Genomic DNA, 19,441 nt, shown 5'->3' on the forward strand with positions numbered 1-19,441 from the left:
GGAGGTTAATTACCCTGCCTGGACCCTTACTGTGATAAATGACGGATGTTTATTAAAGGTTTTTTAAGATATTATAGAAACTATGCATGCATTTCATCTGGTGGTAAAAGATGGTGGTATGGGAAGAACTTGGTGCAGTGGTATCATGATGACGTGGTAATGAGTATAGACATAGTAGCTTTGTTGTTGAGGTTAACAGTAATGTGTGGACTAGATAGTAAAATGGATGTGGTTATCTCATGGTAAAATGATATCATATTGAGGTAATCGTAAAGGTGTGACTTTGTGCCACTGTAATGTTGGTGCAGTGGTGACGTGTTGGTCTGGGGGAAAAGACCAATTCCCCTGTCAGCAGAATTCTCTTAAATCCTATAAACCATGTGGATTCATGAACCAATACTGGCCACACTTGGCTTAAGATAAGGTAAAGTATATGTATTGCACCTTTCAAGAGCAAGTGTAACAAAATAAAATCGCGTTCAAGAAGAAGAGATAAAGAAACAAACGTCAACATAAGGCCAAAAGTCCACACTGCTGGCTGACCTAATGTCCACAGAGAGACCGTTACAAAGCCTGGGGGCCGCAACAGCAAATCCTAGACTTAAACTTAGGACCTGAGAGACAAGTTGACTCAATAAGGGGTCCAAAGTTCATAAATATCAGCTCTTGTAAGTGAATGAGAGGATGTTGAAACCTGTGCTACAGTATATTGTACAGGGAGTGCAGGAGAGCCAGAACATTGTGCTCTATGCCGGCTTCGATCTATTCGTCTGGTGGCAACATTTTGAACTCAGCTGTAGTCTCTTTAGGGCACAGTGTGTGAGGAAGGTGAGTAATGAGTTACAATAGCCCAGGCAAGAGGAAACCAAAATGCGAATTATGAACCCGAGGGCACGGAAAAGCACTGAGGAGTGTAATTTATTCAAATTGATGGTTCTTTCTTATCTTCACGAAACATGAATGAGACTGTGACTTTGTGTTTTTATCAAGACTTTGCCTGACCATTACCAATGCATATTATAGTACACTTGACATTTCTAACTTTCCATTCTGTCAGTGTTGAGCTATCAATCAGTTAATGAATCAATTAATAATTAATGTAGGAATAATGTTAAATTAAGTTTGCATGATGAGCTGAGACTTGATTTTTTGTAAAGGCAAACTGCCAGATATGCTGGTGTCCTCGATTTGGTCTTAGTGACTGTCAGGCTTTTACTTTCATTGGTTAAATGAGTGATTGGGTAATCAATTTTGATCTTGACCTCCTTCAGAAGTTATTGATCATCACATCTCACACACACACAAACACAGGCATTTTATTAAAATTGTGAAATACATCTTGGTCATAATCTGCTTAAGCTGCTGTCACCACTTTGCTTTTGTTACTTATAACCTCCCCCCTCCCTTCAGAAAGGTGCTATATAAAGAAAAGCCAGTCATTCATTCTCTCTTGACCATGAAATATAGATTGCAAGTTCGTGGGTGTTGCATTTGCACTTATGTAGCAGACTGCTGACTGCTACTGTTAAATATTTCAGCTGCCAGTGTGTTGTGTTAAAAAGCCCCATTGGAAGATGTTCTAAAGATATCAGAACCACGTCTTACTAGATCCACACCAGCAGCAGATTTTCCTTTTGAGAATAAAGAAGGTGCATGAGTGTGGGGTTGTGGAAGACAGCGTGAACTGTTACAACTGTGCTGAGTAAAGCTGTTTTCGCATCTGCGTCTCATTCAATTCATCAGATCAGATCAATACTTATCTGTTAGTCCATTTCACTACCAACCGGTCATATTAAGCCCTAATTAAATCTGCTTTTAAGTTATAGTCACTTCTTAGCCTCTGTTTGGTTGTGTGGTTGCTGGGGGCCCATGGGTCAAGCTGCTCCAGACAGTACACACACCTTTGTTAGTCAGGAAACCAATTAGATATTGGATGGTGGATCCCACATCGAAGCTACCAGCCGCTGTAATGCAGCCTCTGGGCCCTCTATCATACAACAGTGTAGTGTTTGTGATTCTTCTGTATCATGTTTGCCCCCCGTTGTACAATTTTTGGAAAGAGAGAAAGAGACGGTGAGAGCTGTAAAACTGTGACTCACTCACCCAAAGGGATACAACTTGGGTTGCTTTGTAGTGCTACATCATAGGTTTCTCTCTATATAGAGTAGATAGTAGAAGTAGAAGCAATGAATGACTTCTATAGGATGACTGACTTCTTGGTTGTTGTCTCTGATGAATGTGTTGTGTTGAGGTCAAAGGTGGCCCCAGCAGAGGGCATGCACAGCAGATCGAAGCTTTAGGAGGAGAGCCATTAGTTTTGGGCAGATTGGTTCCTGCACTCCAAAGGCATTTAGGGACCCCAAGTTATTCTTCTAGTGACCCACAGTGAAACTATCAATTACAGAGGATTTCTCAGTAAATTATAGTTCAAGGAAGGGTGGTGTAATGAATAGGTCTGGCTTTAAAACTCACCCTACGCAAGACACAGCGGTTGAGGTGAACTAAAGAGCTATACCCTGTTTCAGACACAACCTCAAACACCAAACCAGAAGCTTAGTGTGCCTGCCATTAGAGGTGCACCTCTCTCCACTATGTATTTATAGTGGATAGTGGAGTTATCTATGCATATAATGTTTGTGTAACGAGAGTACAGATTTGAACATACTGGAACATTATATTAAATTCATGTGACAGCACTATGGTAGGTATAATAAGTCACCTCTCCTCAACTAACCTCAATGCTGATAATATGCAAATGCACAACACTTCCTCCACTTTAGAGACACACAGCTATCCTATAATTCCTGCCTTAGAGATCAAATGAGCTGAAAAGACGTGAATAAAAGCACTTGTGGATGATAGACACTTGTAAATAATCAGTGAAAGGTTAGCGCAATACAAACGTCCTGACATTATCATTATTACATGGAACTGTTAGTTAGTTATCTTTTTACCACCTACATCTTTCCCGTGTTCCAATTTGAGCATCTGTGAAAGCATTTGCTCTCTCTAGAATAGAGGTAAAACAAGCTGAAATGAAATGAGATAAGGTAAGACAACACATTTATCCTGAAAGAAATTGGTTTCCTTACTTAACCTAGAAATCAATTGGATTCAAAGTACTCTGCAGTTTTGTTCAGTGATTCTTATGCTGAAATTGGTTTTCTAAAGTGGATCTGAAATGTTTTGGCAACATCACAACATTTTGATTGTCTTCTTATTTTAGACTTTGCAATATGCTGCCTCTAAACAAATCCCACCATCTGTAAATTCATGCTGACTGTGAGAGCGCTATGCCCCGAATCCTATCAATGCCATTTTGTTGCTGACTCTGACCTCTCGGTGGTGGCGGGGACCAGATTAGAATTTCCTTGTGGGGAAAATCAATATAGTGTCACGTTGCATTATACGGCAAACCACTACCAGTAACAGGTCGGCATCTTAATCGCAAAAAGTGCTTTGGTCAACAGGTTTTTGTAGCATCCTGGATCAGTACTTTGATCATGAAGATAAAAGCCAAATTAAAGCTGCTTTCTCTGCTTCACAGAAGTCTTTACAACAGTGAATCTACACTGTTGAAGCAGTGTCTTTAGTTTGGAATTACGTAGCAGTCAATATTCTGCATAGATCTTGGCAAGATGAACTAATTGTAGTAGAGTAGTGCTTTGTTTGCCTGGTCTGCCTCTGGCTCTGTATGATTTCGAAGCTCTAAGATACCTAAATTTGTGACTGTGTGTGCGTGTGACTTGTGTGGCTTGTGGACTATCACCAGAGAGTCTGAAAGAAACATATCCTCTTACAGAATATCCTAAACATTTATCCATCTTATCCCTCTTCTTCCTTGTCTCCTTCTCCCCTCTGTCTCTCAGTGTGAAGTGTTGATAACAGTTTTGACCTTTACTGACAGGATAAACTGTACCTGAGCTCTATGATGCTGCCCTGAATGATGCAATTGATTCAGAGGATTATTTTCCTGCAGCTGTAAACAGCTTTGTTCACATATCGCTGTCAAAATTGTATTTTATTTTATGACTGGGCTTTATATAAGCATGGAGAATCCTTCATATTATTAATTTGAATGGCATAATGTGTGCATGCTTAAGAAACATTTTGAAAAAATCTTTTTGAGGACTTTGTTGATACCTTGAGGGCTGATTTTGGTTATTAAGTTAAAAAATGTTAAATTGCTCCTTTCCTCCAAACCTGTCAGACACATTGGTGGGGTGCCAGGGGTCTGGCAATGGCACAAGGTGCTTTTCATTTATTTTTTATTTGTAATACCAAATTATAGTGGTGGGAGACATGAACAGCTTGGGTGAGGGGTGATGGGTAGAGTTGGGGTGAAGGGGAGTTTGATATTGTTTGCAATACTGTTAAAGTGCTTCTTTAAATACACTGCATATACAAACACAAAGGGTGATTTACACGATGCACCGGCAGCAGAACCCTGCTTCATGTCCACTACATAACAATACAAAACAAACCATACAAACATTATATCTGCCAGACTGCTGCATTTATCTAAATGCATAGATTTATATTCTGCACTTTTACTTGTGTAACTGTGGCCCCACAGTCTCAGGCAATTTCTTTTATCTGTGGCTGTGACAGAGCCTGGATGTGCAATGAGGAATCTTACATTTGTCAGAGTTTATTAAATCATGAGGACTAATGATGTTAGGCGATATTGCTATTCCATGCGAGCACTGTCCAACAGTTTGAAACCAATGCTTCCTGTCCTGTTCAGCTTTTGTACGTGCAGTCAATCCACTACGGTCTGCTCAACCAGTCACCACCAGAATACCAGGAAACCAAGCCCCCTACTGTGTGTCCTCGGCAAAAACCCACCAGCCATTGTCACCGACTTGACATGATCCAATTAGATTTTTAGAATTGGACCTTGAATCAAAACGTGGACATGTGTGCTGGTGTAGCAGTGCTTTACAGTCTGACTTCTGTGAGCCGCCCAAAGCCAGAGGTGTCATTTCAATTCCTCGTGACTGCAGTTGATCTTGACATGAACAATGACTGACACTGCCTTGATGACAAACAGGAATAGCTAATGTAAATTAATCTGATTAGATTTGGGATGTGTTACTGTCTTGTGGGATTGTCTGCTTCCTTGTAAATATTCTTCTGAAGGCATGAAACTTTGAGCTGTTTTGCAACTACCCACCAGTGGCAGCCAGCTGAAAACATCAAACTGAGTTGGTAAAATAAATACCGTAATTTTCGGACTATAAACCGCGCCTTTTCCCCCATTTTTCGACCCTGAGGTTTATATAACGGTGCGGCTAATCTATGGATTTTTACAGCTAACGGCCACTAGGGGAATTCCTAAATCTATGGATTTTACAGGTTACAGTCCTCCGGAAGGCGGCCGTGTACTGCACCTTAGCCTAAAAGATGAAGACGAGGATTAATGACTTTTCTGGTAGGCTGATTACCGTATATTTTAAGCAGCCGTGTTACTGCAACTTTAGGCTTACGCGCTTACTGTCGTGTTACAGGCACTTTATTTTGCACTTTTAAATAAACATTTAATTTAGCCATTGATATTGCCTCGTCAAGCGCTGTAAGCTTTGTTTTTTGTTATGGTACTACTGTAGGCTATAATGTAGATCAGTGGTTTTCAATCTTTTTCATGCCAAGGACCACTGCTGTAGATCACTGCCGGCACGTGCGCTGGGAGCGCACCGTTTAAGTTTTAAAGTTGAAAAGTTTGTGTGTCTGAAACGCTGTGTGACACAGTACAGTTTACACAGCATAGTACATATTCTGTAGCTACTATTGCACTAAATGGTAACACTTGAAAATGTTATGCAAATATGCAACTTGTTTGTTGAAATGTTAATAAATGGGAGCTTCCTCTAACAGCCGCCTCTTTCCCGACAATCCCCTCTGTGCACGAACCCTTACATATGGTAATTAAACATTAAAAAACCGGCGGTTTATAGTCCAGTGCGGCTTATATATGTACACATCATTCAATTTAGCTTCTGTGGCTTATAGTCAGGTGCGTTTTATAGTCCGAAAATTACGGTACATGGAGGGAATGCAATATTATACTGATACCATACAGAAATGTTTCTTTAGTGTATCCACAACACAAATTACGTGACAAATAAATATTGATTCTTTACATGATTTTTATTCTAGATTTTATGGTTATCCAATTAAGTCACCAAAAACAGTATTTCATATGATAAGCAAATGAATAAATGATTTTTATTAATAGGGTGATTATCATTCAGTCTTCCGTCTTTGCCCCAGCTCACACTGACCTTGATAGGCGCCTGGTTACATATTTAGCTTGTGTGTAGAACCAGAGCTTACCGGTACCAGCAGCTTGACAACATGGCATGTACACACTACACGGTGGTGGTGCAGTGACTGAAAGTTACATGAACATGACTGAGAGGGATATTTGTTTGAACATGAGATCTGCTGAAAAACCATACAAGTGCTGTATTTGGATCTTATTTGGTAGCCAATCAATCTAAAGTAAACACGCCTTTCAAACAGCAACACTCTGCCAATGGATTTTAGTAAAACAAAACCTGTCTGCTTTGAGTGTGTAGTATTTTGCTGTTATTGTGTGGATAAGGTCAGCCAGCGTCTGGGCTGCAGCTGGAAGGGGATATATTGGTTTGGAGTTGCTTGGCTCAGCTTGCTGTGAGGGCTAAATGTCACCGTTTCAGCTGAGCGGAAGCTGGCGCACTTCTTTCTCCCCAACGGTTTCATGGAGATTCGGCACAAACCTGGGACATGTTCAGCTTTGTAGATAATCTCAGCCAGGAAACATAAATTCACAAAGCTGGGCGAGAGAGAGCGAGCTGCAGTCATAGATACAGTATATAACATTTAAAGGCTTGGATAAGCATTGAGGTCAAGCACCCACACTAAACAATAGTCTAGTTCCAGGTGAATTCCAGGTGAATACTCCTGCTGGCCAACTTTGAGAAGGTCAGGACCCAGCTGTTTTAGATGGTTTGAAATGTATCTGGGCCACATCTGGTCTCTGCTGACTCTTACTGAAGATACTTCAAACACATTTGGTGCTAATTTGTGTTGCTGTCTGTTCTCTTGCATTGTTCCTATGTGGAGATGAAAATGAAAACTGGCAAGCAAGATTAATAGATCAATGAATTAAACTGAATATCGATCCACAACAGTTCTAGATGAGCTAAACCTCTCTAGAAACTCAACAAAAAACTCCCAAAGTGGCATTGGCTGCTGTGGAGGTGGCATTATAAGCTGAAGGGCCCTACAGGGGACAGGAGTGTGTGGTATCCATGTAACTAGTGCCTACTGGATCAATCTCAATAACTCGATGTCTTGATTTGGTGCTGTTCTGAAGTGGTTGTAGTAAGATTAACAAAATAAAACCATGTGATCCTTAAGAGAATTCTTTGATTGAGGAAAAAAACATTGATACTACCTTTAGTAACTTTTAGTAATCAAGTCAAAGTCAAAATGCCAAAACATTCACTGCTAGCTGCCTTTCCCCTGATTCATATGATGGTGAACTAACAACCTCTGAACATCTTTACCAGAAAATACCAGTTCAAATGACATTTTGTGGCTAAGTTTGTCCTTTAGTTTTGATAAACCACCACAGACAGCGACCTCATATTCTCTGCCTTTCATTTGACCCCCAGACCAGGCTTCTACTGTGGTGGGATGATGTTTTGGTTTCTGCAACCTAACAAACAGTTTTCCCTTCTTGTCCAAGCGCATAATAATCACGCTAACTGAATCTGCAAGCAAAGTAAGTATTCCTTAAGTGAGTCTATGCTGTGGTGTGTTTGGCCATGGATTGCATGCAGGCAGAGCATACCAATTAAAGATGAATTGATATTGTGCACACATTGGGTCCACTTTCAGTAACTTACCCTCATTTTTTTCTTGACTACAGCTTGTTTGACGCTCAGTAATAATAACGAGATTTTTTGTTCAAGTGGTCTAAAGGCAGGGATTTAATGTGAAACGTGAGGTTAGTGAGGGGGGTATTCAAAGGTTTAGGGTGGTATTGTGATCTCTTATGTGTCATTTCTTTATTTTGACTGGTTTCCCGACTGTCAGTCTGTCACTGACTCAAACAATAATCTTATTTTCTATCAGAAATCTTGATAAAGTGTCTGTCACTTCGTTTTACTTTAGTTAGTTGTTTGTTTAGAGTTAAAAATCTGATGTATTAGGGTCTAAAATGTCAGAGGTCCAAATTGATTCTGAAATTTCACAATATACACATAAAACTTTCTTTTTGATAAAAGAAACTCTGTGCTGCAGTTATACACACTGAAGTCCCTGCTTTCTGTGTGAAATATTTAGTAAATAAAGGCTGATAAGTAAAGTGCTTTGATCTGGGCTCATAGTAGAATTAAAAGACGATTGACATATGGGGTAAAGAGGTGAAGAGGTGACTTCTACCGCTCTCTCCAGGTTGTATTTGCTGAACTTTAAGTATCAACGCATTACCTGCAGTAAAACACTGTTCTACACTGCGGTCGGGTATAGCTGTACACAATCATACACAACTCAATAATCTATGATTCCAGGGTAAAATTAGCAACAACATGCAGACAGAAAGGCAAACATTAAATCCATGCCCATTTGTATTGTGTTATTTTCAAACTGCAGACATGATCTGCCTCTCGCTGTCTCCTGCTTCACTGGCATGACTGCTGTACTGCCAGAGAATCAATTGAGTTAAAACCAATGCACATAAAAATAAACATCTGTTCCCCTGTCTGTCTGTCTGTCTGTCTGTCTGTCTGCCTGTCTGTCTGTCTGTCTGTCTGTCTGTCTGTCTGTCTGCCTGTCTGTCTGTCTGTCTGTCTGTCTGTCTGTCTGTCTGTCTGTCTGTCTGCCTGTCTGTCTGTCTGTCTGTCTGTCCACTGCTTGATGAGCAGTTTAAAGCTGTCAGCTGGAACAAATTCCACCTCAAACATCACTTTTTTAGTTTTTTTGCTCATCACCAAATAATATACATTTTCGACCATTCAAAAACTAGCTGCCAGCTGCTGTTTCCCTGATACAACTTAAACACAAGTCTGTAAGAGACCTATTATCTTCAGGACATGTCTGCAAACATACATTCTCCCAACACACAACACCAAAGCTGCAATTCATGTCAATCTCTACAAGTTAATGTTGTCTGCTGTGTCTCACCTTGTCCCAATGTGTCTGACTCCCCCACCTCCACACCAGTTGTTTCTGCGCTGCCCTTCATGTAAATCCACCTCCTTCATAGCAACACTGCACATCTCATTCCTCCGTGTGTGCGTGTGTGTGCAGGTGTACCGGAGACAGGCATCAACCAAACTGGCAGCGTTGGAGGAGGCAGCGGAGGGGAGGACAGCGTCTTGCCAGAGGGAGATCCTTCACCTGCGGAGGCTGCTACAAGAAAGACAGGAGGCTGAGGAGAGACTGCTGCAGTCCAAACGGTAGGAGGGGAGAGAGGAGGAGAGAGAGAGAGAGAGAGAGAGAGAGAGAGGGAGAGAGAGAGAGAGACAAAGACAGAGGAGGAGAAATGGTAGAAGCCACACAGGCAAGCAGTAAAAGGGAGGGGACAGAAAGGTAAAGTGAAAGAATGTGAGTGTGTGTGAGAGAGAGAGATCAAGAGAGAGAGAGGGAGGAGAGGAGAGGAGAGGAGATGGCGTGTGTGGCTGAAAGAAAAACAGAGTGCCACGCCAGGGGCAGCAGCAAAGTCTGTATGTGAGTGATGGACGAGTCACGCCAACAACACAAACCAATTACTGACCAGAGAGAGAGAAAGAGGGAGCGAGAGAGAGAGAGAGAGCGTCAGTTTCTGTGAATTGACTGTCTTTTTTTTGGTCCTTCTTACAAACCGCATAATTCAGTTATCGGTGAAAGCCACACACACACACACACACACACACACACACACACACACACACACACACACAATAAGTGGCAATGCAACTTATCATCACAACACTGAGACCACTTGTACACCACCTACAGGTCGACTGATGCTGTCATCCCCTCAGCAGCATCACAGCAGACCACACACGTCTAACACAACACTACACAACAACACTAACATCCTCACTTTCAGCTGCATGCGTTACCACCAGTCCTCACTACACATCCCCACTCACACAACACGGGTCCTTTTAATTTGCAAATCCCCCAGGATCACAAAAAGCAGCCTTTTGCATTGAGAACTCTCCTGCTGTAACAAAGAACATGAGGCGGTGGAACAAAGTCAGGCAATATCTGATTTGCTTTTATATGGAATGTCACATTAAGCTAATTGATTTGTTCTTATAAAGGAAGACGCACAGACTTCAGATTGCCTGTTTGAGTTGGTTTGGAGTTATTCTTACTGCTCCTGCTCGGCACCCTGACTGGCAGGTTTGTTCTTACTGAAACAGTCCACCACCTCCTGTCTATTCCTGTTAACATGGCCATTTTTAGCTCCGTCTCTGGGCCTGCTGCCCTGCTACTATCAAATGAAAGCTAGCTAATCAGATTGTAAGAAGGCCCGGACCTGCTTTGCCCCGAAGACAGCCTAATGACAAATGACCCTCTTTGGCGTACACATCATCAAACACGTGCCGTGTGTGTGTGTGTGTGTGTGTGTGTGTGTGTGTGTGTGTGTGTGTGTGTGTGTGTGTGTGTGTGTGTGTGTGTGTGTGTGTGTGTGTGTGTGTGTGTGTGTGTGTGTGTGTGTGTGTGTGTGTGTGTGTGTGTGTGTGTGTGTGTGTCAGAGTTTGTAACTGTCTTGTAGCTGACAGGTGTTGTTATTCCCATGTTGCTTTGTCCGTCTGTCTTTTCGTCTGCAGGATAACTATAAAAAAAACCTTGTGAACAGATTTTCCTTAAATGTGTTTGCCAGGTTGGGCATAATAAATCCAATAAGAGCCAGTTCAGCTTTGGTCCTAGTCGGCCTGATGGTGGCGCCGTAAGGGCCACTTCTACATTTTGTGTATAACTTTTGACCTGTAGGACAGTTTCTTCTTTTGGTCCGTCCACATCCATATCCGTGTAGATTTTCATTCCATTTTGAATATTTTTACGTGTCTCCTCCGAACAGATGACGGTGGCTCTTGTCCTTGATTGACCTGGGAACATGTGGGATCAGGGCACTGTGACAGGACCCTTTGGACCGTTCCCTTACGGCTCAGCTCCTTATTCACAGGTTTAAAAGGAAGCAACGCCATCACAGGAAACCCATGGCAGTTTATTCCCTCCCTTAGGTCATTGATGAGAGGTACGAGTGACGAAGGCTGCAATCCACAGCGATTACCAATTAGAGTTTGTGAAAGGCGAGAGAGGCAGAGGAGCAGACCACAACCATGTCAGAATGTTTAAACTGCAGCAATCCTTGCCCTTGTACTTACAAAACATTAAGTAGTAATGGTCAGCTGTGGGCTTTCTGAATATCAATTTCAGCATCAGCCCTTGAAAAGTTATTTACTCTCTTCATTCATCGCCTTCACCTGTCAACCCTGCTGTCTCTCCCTGTATGGAACGGAGACATGTTGCGACCTTGACATCACAAGCACCTGCTGTTTTTGGTGATCTGAGGGCTCACACCTTCGGGAATCCACCTGGGGAATGATCCAATAGGCCAAATCCAAATTCCTCACCTCTGCACACCTCTTCTCTCACTGATCCACTGCTTTGTATTCTGCCCATGGCAACGCAGCACAGATGCTGATAGGTAATGATCGCCGCCTGCCTACTGAGTTCTCTGTAGCCTCCGGAGGGGGGGGGGAGCAGCTCTGCATCCGTCTGCCAGGAGCTCGGTGGGGGTTTGGGGGGAGATTTGAGCCCTCAGATGTTTTGTTTTATTTCCTGCCATCTGAAAGCAGCCTTGTATGCCGTACAAGTACCACATACACAAAGGTATCCCGGGCAGGAGAGTAACGGGTGATCTGAATGAAAACGGATCAGTCAGGTTTCTCATGCGTGTACTCTTATGTTCCCCTTTCATTCCCGTGTACGAGGCCAATCTGCATTCTTGCCTGCTGCCCGTTGTCTTCAGCAGAAAGACGGCTCGGCGTGCATTGTCTGTTTGGCTTGTGCTCCTTCTGTCTTAATGGCTGTCATTACAGGTAAGAGGGGAGGCACACGTGCAGCCTTCATTGTGGCGTTGCGTGGCGACCAAGGCTTTATATCTCACACTTCCTTTAATGATCCAGTAGTTTCAAGAAGACATCCTTTCAAAGGTCCAATAAAGAAGCATGAAAGCGATTGTAATGGGTTGCGATTATTCAGTGATATGTGTGGTCGTGGCTGCTTTGTGTTGTTCGCTCTCTGGAAGGTTTGCTTGTGACTTAAAGCAACCACTCATGTAGACCAAGCCAACATTTTGTTCTGCAGTCAGCGTTGAGAGGCCACTGCTGAATGTCACTGAGAAAAAAAACAAGAAAAACAAGAACTTGGACTTATGTGCCACATGAATGAATCAATGAACTTAAATCAACATTGAATTCAAATGTAATTCTTTTGGAATGCAACTAAGAACACTCAGATTCCAATTGTGATATTTGCATTTCCATAGTAACTTCTGAGCTGAGGTCTGTACATTTGTCCTGAGATGACACACTTCTGTGAAGAGAAAAGACAAGAGACAGACTGACAAGAGGGTCGAAGAGATCATTAAGGTCTAATTGTCTGGTGCTGTTCTCGGGGCAGACTCTCCTTTTATAAGCTGATTTGAAACACACCAAGTAAGGTTGATTATCTGGCTAGACGCTGCACGCATGGTGGGAAGGGGGAGTGTTTCAATCTGACGGACCAAAATACTAAAATGGTTGCTTGGAGTCCTCAAAACTCCTCAAGTCCTCAAACTGCAACTCACGCTCTTTTACTCTCTTAAACACACTCTTTAAAAGCAGCAGTATCTATGTATTCTATTGAAGCTTGCGTTGAATGGATGTTGTAACTATAGGCTTGCAGTTTAGTTTGGCACATTCATTGTCACAAGGAAAACAAGCACGAGTTGAAAAGACTTCAAGCACATTTCCAGCAGTAAACAGGAACTGACTTTATGAATGTTTATGACACTCATAAAGTCATGGAGTGTCATTTGGTGAATACAATCACTCTGCAGAGCACAGCTGATGCAGCAAGAAACATTTCTGTCAGAAGGAAAGGGAACATCGCCTTTTGCAAATGCCTCATGATAGACACGCCTGAGAGACAAATAGCAAATAGACTGGATTAAGTTTCTAGCTTGCATTAAATATGTGTCAATTAAATATGTGTCAAATGGGGTCGGCCATGTTTACCGCCAACAACGATATGTTTGTTTGCCCGTTACGAGGATATCTTAGACAGATCAGTCTGTAGCTATCTTGTTCTTCAAAATCCCACATCCCGTCACCCCACTGTGTTAACCAGTTGACACACACGCACACACACACACACACACACACACGCGCATACACACACGCATACACACACGCATACATAATAAGCAGCTAAGTGTGTCCAGACAGGGCGGTAAGATGGCCTTAGTCGCTGACGTGTCTGTGGTGAACAGCAGACGACAAAGGCGTTTTTAATTCTGCAGCCATTACAGCAGCAACGGCACACAGAAGTAATTACGCATTGTCTCCGCTGAGCTGTTTTCACTTCTCTTATCATTATCCCTCCTTCTTTCAAACTCTCCACAAAATAGGAGGCTGTGCAGTTGGCTCATCTGGTATGCACACCCTCACCTCTCCTCTCCTCCATGTCTTTTATTTATACATTTACAACCAAGCAAGTTGAATTGACACTAGAGGCCAGCGTGTAACTCTAGCTTTAACACAATGGCAATGAATCATATATAGAGATAGATAGATAGATAGATAGATAGATAGATAGATATAGAGAGAGTCTATAGTGCTTTACACAAACTTAGACATGCTCTTTGCTCACTGCCAGTGTCTTTCACTGTTTCACAACGCAACTAAATGTCATGGTAATGGTTGATTGTGTGTGTAAGTATACTGGACATTGCCTTGTGTTAATGAACTGTAATGACTGGTGCTATCTGGTCCTATCATCAGCAAAATAGCATCTGCAGGGCAAAGACTTTTTGTTGTTTCCCTACTCTCTCCGTCATGTTTGCATTTTCTGCCCAGTTTCCTTTTTATTACCTGAAATGTTTGCAATGCGTCTTCGTTTGCATATGACCTCATTTATTGTAAACTGCATTGAACAGTGTCTTCAATCAGCAGGTATCAGTGTAACCTCTGTAGGTACTGGCACCTATGGGATACCAGCACCCACTACTCACAGACACAACATGTTAAGCGTTATTCTTCTGTGTGGCCAATAAAAGGTTAACATTGTAACTCAGCTGATTACTATTCTGCCTGTGGTGACCAACTGAATGCTAAACACAGTGAGCTGGCAGATGGCATTGACCTTTACACTCGTATACACACACACACACACACACACACACGCACGCACGCACGCACGCACGCACGCACGCGCACACACAATTGATGTCGATTAAATATATTAATAGCCATGACCACTATTCTAGAATGTCATTTGCGGAGCCTGGTGTTATTATTAACCATGGCAAGGTTAATTATGTAATTACCTGATAATGAGTGTAATTCCTCATAATCAGACTGTAACCTTTAAACCTGGCATGTTGTTTTTTTTTGTTGTTGCTTTTTTTATAATACAGCCAGTGCAGTGTGTGTGAACTGTGTGACTTTTGGCATTTGATGCAGCTGCAGGAATTTGATGCTGATCATGCATAAAGGGTTTTGATGCAGCATTTCATGATCATTGGCGAAACAGATATAAGTTGAAACTTTTCAGCCATAGTTCAGACAATCATTTTCCCCCCTGGATTCCTGGGGTCTGACCACATTCATGCATATAGGCCACACCCATTTGTGCCTAAGCAGATTTTTAAATTATTCCCCAAACAGTTTTATCACGCGTCTTCATACGATGTTTCTGTTACATGTAGAGCATCTGGTCAAAGCTGGATAAAAGTTTTGTTTGTTTTTTTGATATTGCTTAGAAGAAGAAGAGTGCTTTTAATAGTCTCAAGCTTGAGATTCCAAATCTTTCATGCAGTTGTACATACATGCTATTACGTACATACATGTTCCACACAAATGCTACACACACATTCAAAAGTTTGCGCCCCCCTCCTCCTACACACATGCATTGGAGGGGGCACCGCAAGGCAGCCAGCAGCCGGCGCCAGTGAAGCAGGTTGAGGTTCGTTCCTTGCTTAAGGACACCTCGGCATTGGCCTGCACTTTTTGGCCCACAGGGGACTCGAACTGGCCACCCTCTGTTTCCCAAGCAGAGTCCCCTATGGACTGCGCACTACTTCACTTTGTACCACAATTTGCCACCAAAGTTGAGTTGGTGTGCCTCGGTCTACAAAAGGTTCTGTTTCATGAATGATTTAGTCTGCTGTTACCACATTTAAGACACGTTTGTTTCCATCACTTGATCAGATGTGGGCGATATAACGACAACGGTGACATTTTGTCGTTACTTCTGTAGCTGCCACAACAATTGGGCAAAACTTGTGATGCAGGTGTGTGTCATTTCCCCTTTTTTTATGAAAACTTGACTGCATTTAACTCAGTGATCTAAAAAAGAATCCAGAAAACTCTGTATAAAAACAGCCTGTTAAGCTGTTGCAGTTAACTGAAATGTCCAAAAGGATTTTCTCTTATCTGCACAAACAACAGCTCAGGCGGGTGTTTGTTTTAGCTACAAATGCTACAACAAACACAGTTTAGCTACAGTTGCGCCTGAGGCTGTGCCTCAGGCGCAACTGTAGGCTACTTGACAGAGAACTGTGAAGCGAGATGATGCATACAACTGCATTCTAGGTGATCCAGAGTTTTGATGCGGGGGTGAGGATCTGTAGAAAGTGAGCGAGCCGACCTCGGGTATTTAGACTGGAGCTCTGAGAGGAAAGGAAGCCAATGTGTCACTAGGATGTCACTCGTGGCTGCAGTTGCCTTGACGATAGTGGTATTTGCAGTGTAAACTCAGCCCGCTGTGACTTGTAGCACATTTATTCAATATTTAATTTTTCATTGCTTTTTAATACTGCTTTTGAATTCAGTTCAATTATATTGTCCAAAGGTTTTTAAATTGGGCCTTGCTACTTGACAATTCTCTAAATCGCCCTGACAATAATTCCAGAAGCAACACAAAGATGAGATTAACTGAAAATGTGATGGTTGGTGGATTTGTCGGCTGTGGAACAATGTGCACACCAGAGCGTCTGCAGGTGTTCCAGTGCGTCAGCCTGTTCATGTCATGTAGCCACAGTGACCCATGAAAACTACGGGGCGTCGTAATCACAGCATGCACTGCACTGCATGTCATTCTACGTAATAACTCCCTCTCACACAAATAACCAACGTTTGCATTACAAGTTGAATAACGTCCTTCTTCTCTTCTCTTCTCTTCTCTTCTCTTCTCTTCTCTTCTCTTCTCTTCTCCAGTAAAGTGGAGGAGGAGCTGGAGGTGGTGTGGCAAGCAGTGTGCCATGAGAACCAGCAGATGCGGGAGCCTCTTCCAGAACTCTGTGGATCGTCTTGTGTGTGGCCTTCTCGGGCTCCGGATGACGTCTCCACGTCACCCCGGCTTCGCTCGCTTAGCCCCGGCTCCCTCCTCATCGTCTCTCATCGTCTGCCCGGCTCGTCCGTACTGGAGTTTGACTCGGATCACCGCAACGACTCGGACGAGAGGCAGAAGCACGGGCTGGATTTCTACTGCTGAAATTGTTAAGGGCCATATAACCCACACTGCTCTGCATGTCCGCACACACACTGGACAGGTTACACTGTGTTTTTACACGACAGCGGCCAACCACCATTCATCTTCACAGCTGTCCAGGAGAATTGAACCAATATTGCTATCTGCTGATCACAAGCGGTGATGTTTTCACTGCAGATATGAGGTTTGATCAGCACCTTCTGTCTGGCATTTTGGTTGAAAGTTAGAGTGTTAAGCGCATAAACTTTGTGGGTGAAAGATGATTTATGTTCTTGTAGGGTTATTTTTATATTTCCCAAATGTATGGGTTTTATATTTTATAAGTTAAAAATAGTACTAGGCCTGAGCCGTGTATATCAACAAGTATCTTACTAAGGTCACAAGCTACAGCTGTTTAGAAGGCAGATGAAATGAAGACTTTTGGATCGTACACTGTTCAAACTGTTAAGCAAGACACTGTGCCTGACATGATCCTGCCGTTTTACATACATTACTGCATGCCGGCGTGTTTGTCGGTCTTGTTTGCAGGATCTGTAAAAGGACAATGACAGCTGTAGGGCTCATTCCTAAAAAGTGCTGTATCATCGAATGAATTAGTCTCACACGCTACCTGTGCCCCAAGTGAAATTGAAAATGGTCTGGGCTGCTTTTGGGATGATCAAAATTGGCAATGAGAAAGTAATTATCACAGAAGTGAACTCACATTTTTGTTACCTTTTTTTTTTTTTTTTTTTTTTTTTACAGCAGACTCTTTTTCAGTTCCTTTCAAAAAGGTTGCCTGGTAGTTATAAATACTACTGTAATGGATCTTCTCTAATTGTACATAATACACAACATCCTTAATCCAGTATCCATATGTTGGAGGGGGAGAGTCTTTCCATTTACATAAGTGTGCAAACCTGTTTCATGTAAAATAGTTTTGCCTGGAGGTGGGTGGGTAGGTGTTCCGGAGAATAACTGTTAAACCTCTTCACTTGTCTGTGAAGCTTACCGTGCGGTGAGTATACTTTTACATGCTAAGAAACACAATATTGTCGTGTGACTGTGATCTGTCAGCACAGGTCTGTTGTTACAGGTTGTTACGTTTAGTTAGGAGAGCAGTCGCTGTTGTGTTGTGAGAGCGAGGGAACATCCAGAAATTCATGATGCTGAACGTTTGAGAGTATGGAGGATAACTGTGCCAAGGTCAGACACAGTGGTGTTGAAGATAATGATGCCCAGTGTTGAATAAAATAGTATCTTTACTTGTAAAACTTAAGTTATTTCAAAAGGTTGAACTTTCTTCTGTCGAGCACACACATAACACATGTTTGCCTTTATCTTCACACTATTGAAGAATCGTTCTGATATTCTTCTGCGTGTTCGTTTGTGGTGAATCAAGAGGAAAAGATGAGGCAAAGATGAACTGGAATCTTCAGAAGAGCTTTACTGGAATAAGACCTTGGACAGCGCTGGTTCCAATTCTCGCATGCATCAAAGAAGGACAATCAAATATCTCCGTGCTTCCCTATTTATCCCGCATATACAAGGCATTTACATAATATTCTAATTCACTGATGACAATGTAGTTTAACTGTTATCTATTGGTCAGCCAGCTTCAAGAGGGGCAGCGCTAAGATTCAAATCTGAGGGATGAACAGATGACTGTGGGGGAAAGTAGAATTCTCTTTGTGTAAATTAAAGAACAACAGTATAGTGTTATTTACCCTTTGATCTGAAGAAGCTCCCCCTGACTGCCCGTCCATGCGAACCCCCTCTCTTCCCTCTTCCTGCCCACAGATGTTTTAAGCTTTGATAAAGTAATACAGTGACCTCTTCACCTATTGGCAGATATGTGTTATCTAGCCCTCCTGGAGAGAGACGCTGTAAATGCTCGTGTGTATTACTCCATCTCCAGACTTTCCCCGGGGCAGCCATTTGGTTACTTAACTTCAGTTACTGCATTTACTTAAATGTGTGTTGACATTATTTGTTATATTCCGACAACACTGTTGACTTTTTTATATTTAGATTGTTTGTCACTGATCGGTATAACCTGAGAGGCTGAAATTAGCCTAGAGCAGTGTGTCCCAAAGTGATCTGGAGCGGGGGGAAGAGAGACGTATGTGGGGGAGGGGGAACAATTCTGATCTTTAAAAGGGGGTTTTAGTGTAATTCTACCAGAGTACATCAAGTTTAAGAGCTTGTTAACAGTGTGTTCATTATCAACACTAAAACTAGTTTTGGTTTGAAACGAAAAATTAGTTTTGATAAGACTAAATACGCTATGCTTCAACAAAAACATACTATTGATATATTTGTACGTGTTTTATCGGGGCTTTTATTGTCATAGTTTCATTCGTTTTCAAAAATACAAAAAAAGAGAAGCTAATTCAATTTTGCAATCAAGTTTGTTACGAGCGACATTCTCATTGAATAAATGAACTGATCAGTAGAATAAGTCGTAATTTGAATTTTATATATTTTTATTTATTTTTATTAATTCTATTCCTTCTTTTGCCCTTGGTATAAGACAAGATGACCAGCGTTCCTTTAGAGGAGGAAGGAGTGAGCGGAGTCCCTTTTGTAAGAATTAATTCCTGACCTCTTTGTAATCTTGCTGACGTTGCTTATAAGTTATGTGATTCATGATGGGACCACAACTCATGTTCATAATATGTAATTATCAGAAGAGATTAAATTAATTATGTGTTTACTT

The 19,441-nt window shown here is 42.1% G+C and overlaps 1 protein-coding gene across 1 annotated transcript in view; it reads left to right on the top strand.

The window, feature by feature from the left end:
* cep89 (centrosomal protein 89) overlaps nucleotides 1-17,402 on the top strand; it is a 38,960-nt gene extending 21,558 nt beyond the window's left edge. The window contains exons 17-18 of the mRNA XM_076155888.1: nucleotides 9,301-9,449; nucleotides 16,470-17,402. Of these exons, the coding sequence (XP_076012003.1) occupies nucleotides 9,301-9,449; nucleotides 16,470-16,746 (426 nt within the window). The 3' untranslated portion in view covers nucleotides 16,747-17,402. The remainder of the gene's footprint in view (nucleotides 1-9,300; nucleotides 9,450-16,469) is intronic.
* The last annotated feature ends 2,039 nt before the right edge of the window (nucleotides 17,403-19,441 follow it).

The sequence above is a fragment of the Genypterus blacodes genome, unplaced genomic scaffold (genome assembly GCF_046128005.1).
Source record: "Genypterus blacodes isolate CSIRO-AG114 ecotype Tasmania unplaced genomic scaffold, CSIRO-AGI_Gbla_v1 ptg000067l_1, whole genome shotgun sequence".
NCBI lineage: Eukaryota > Metazoa > Chordata > Actinopteri > Ophidiiformes > Ophidiidae > Genypterus > Genypterus blacodes.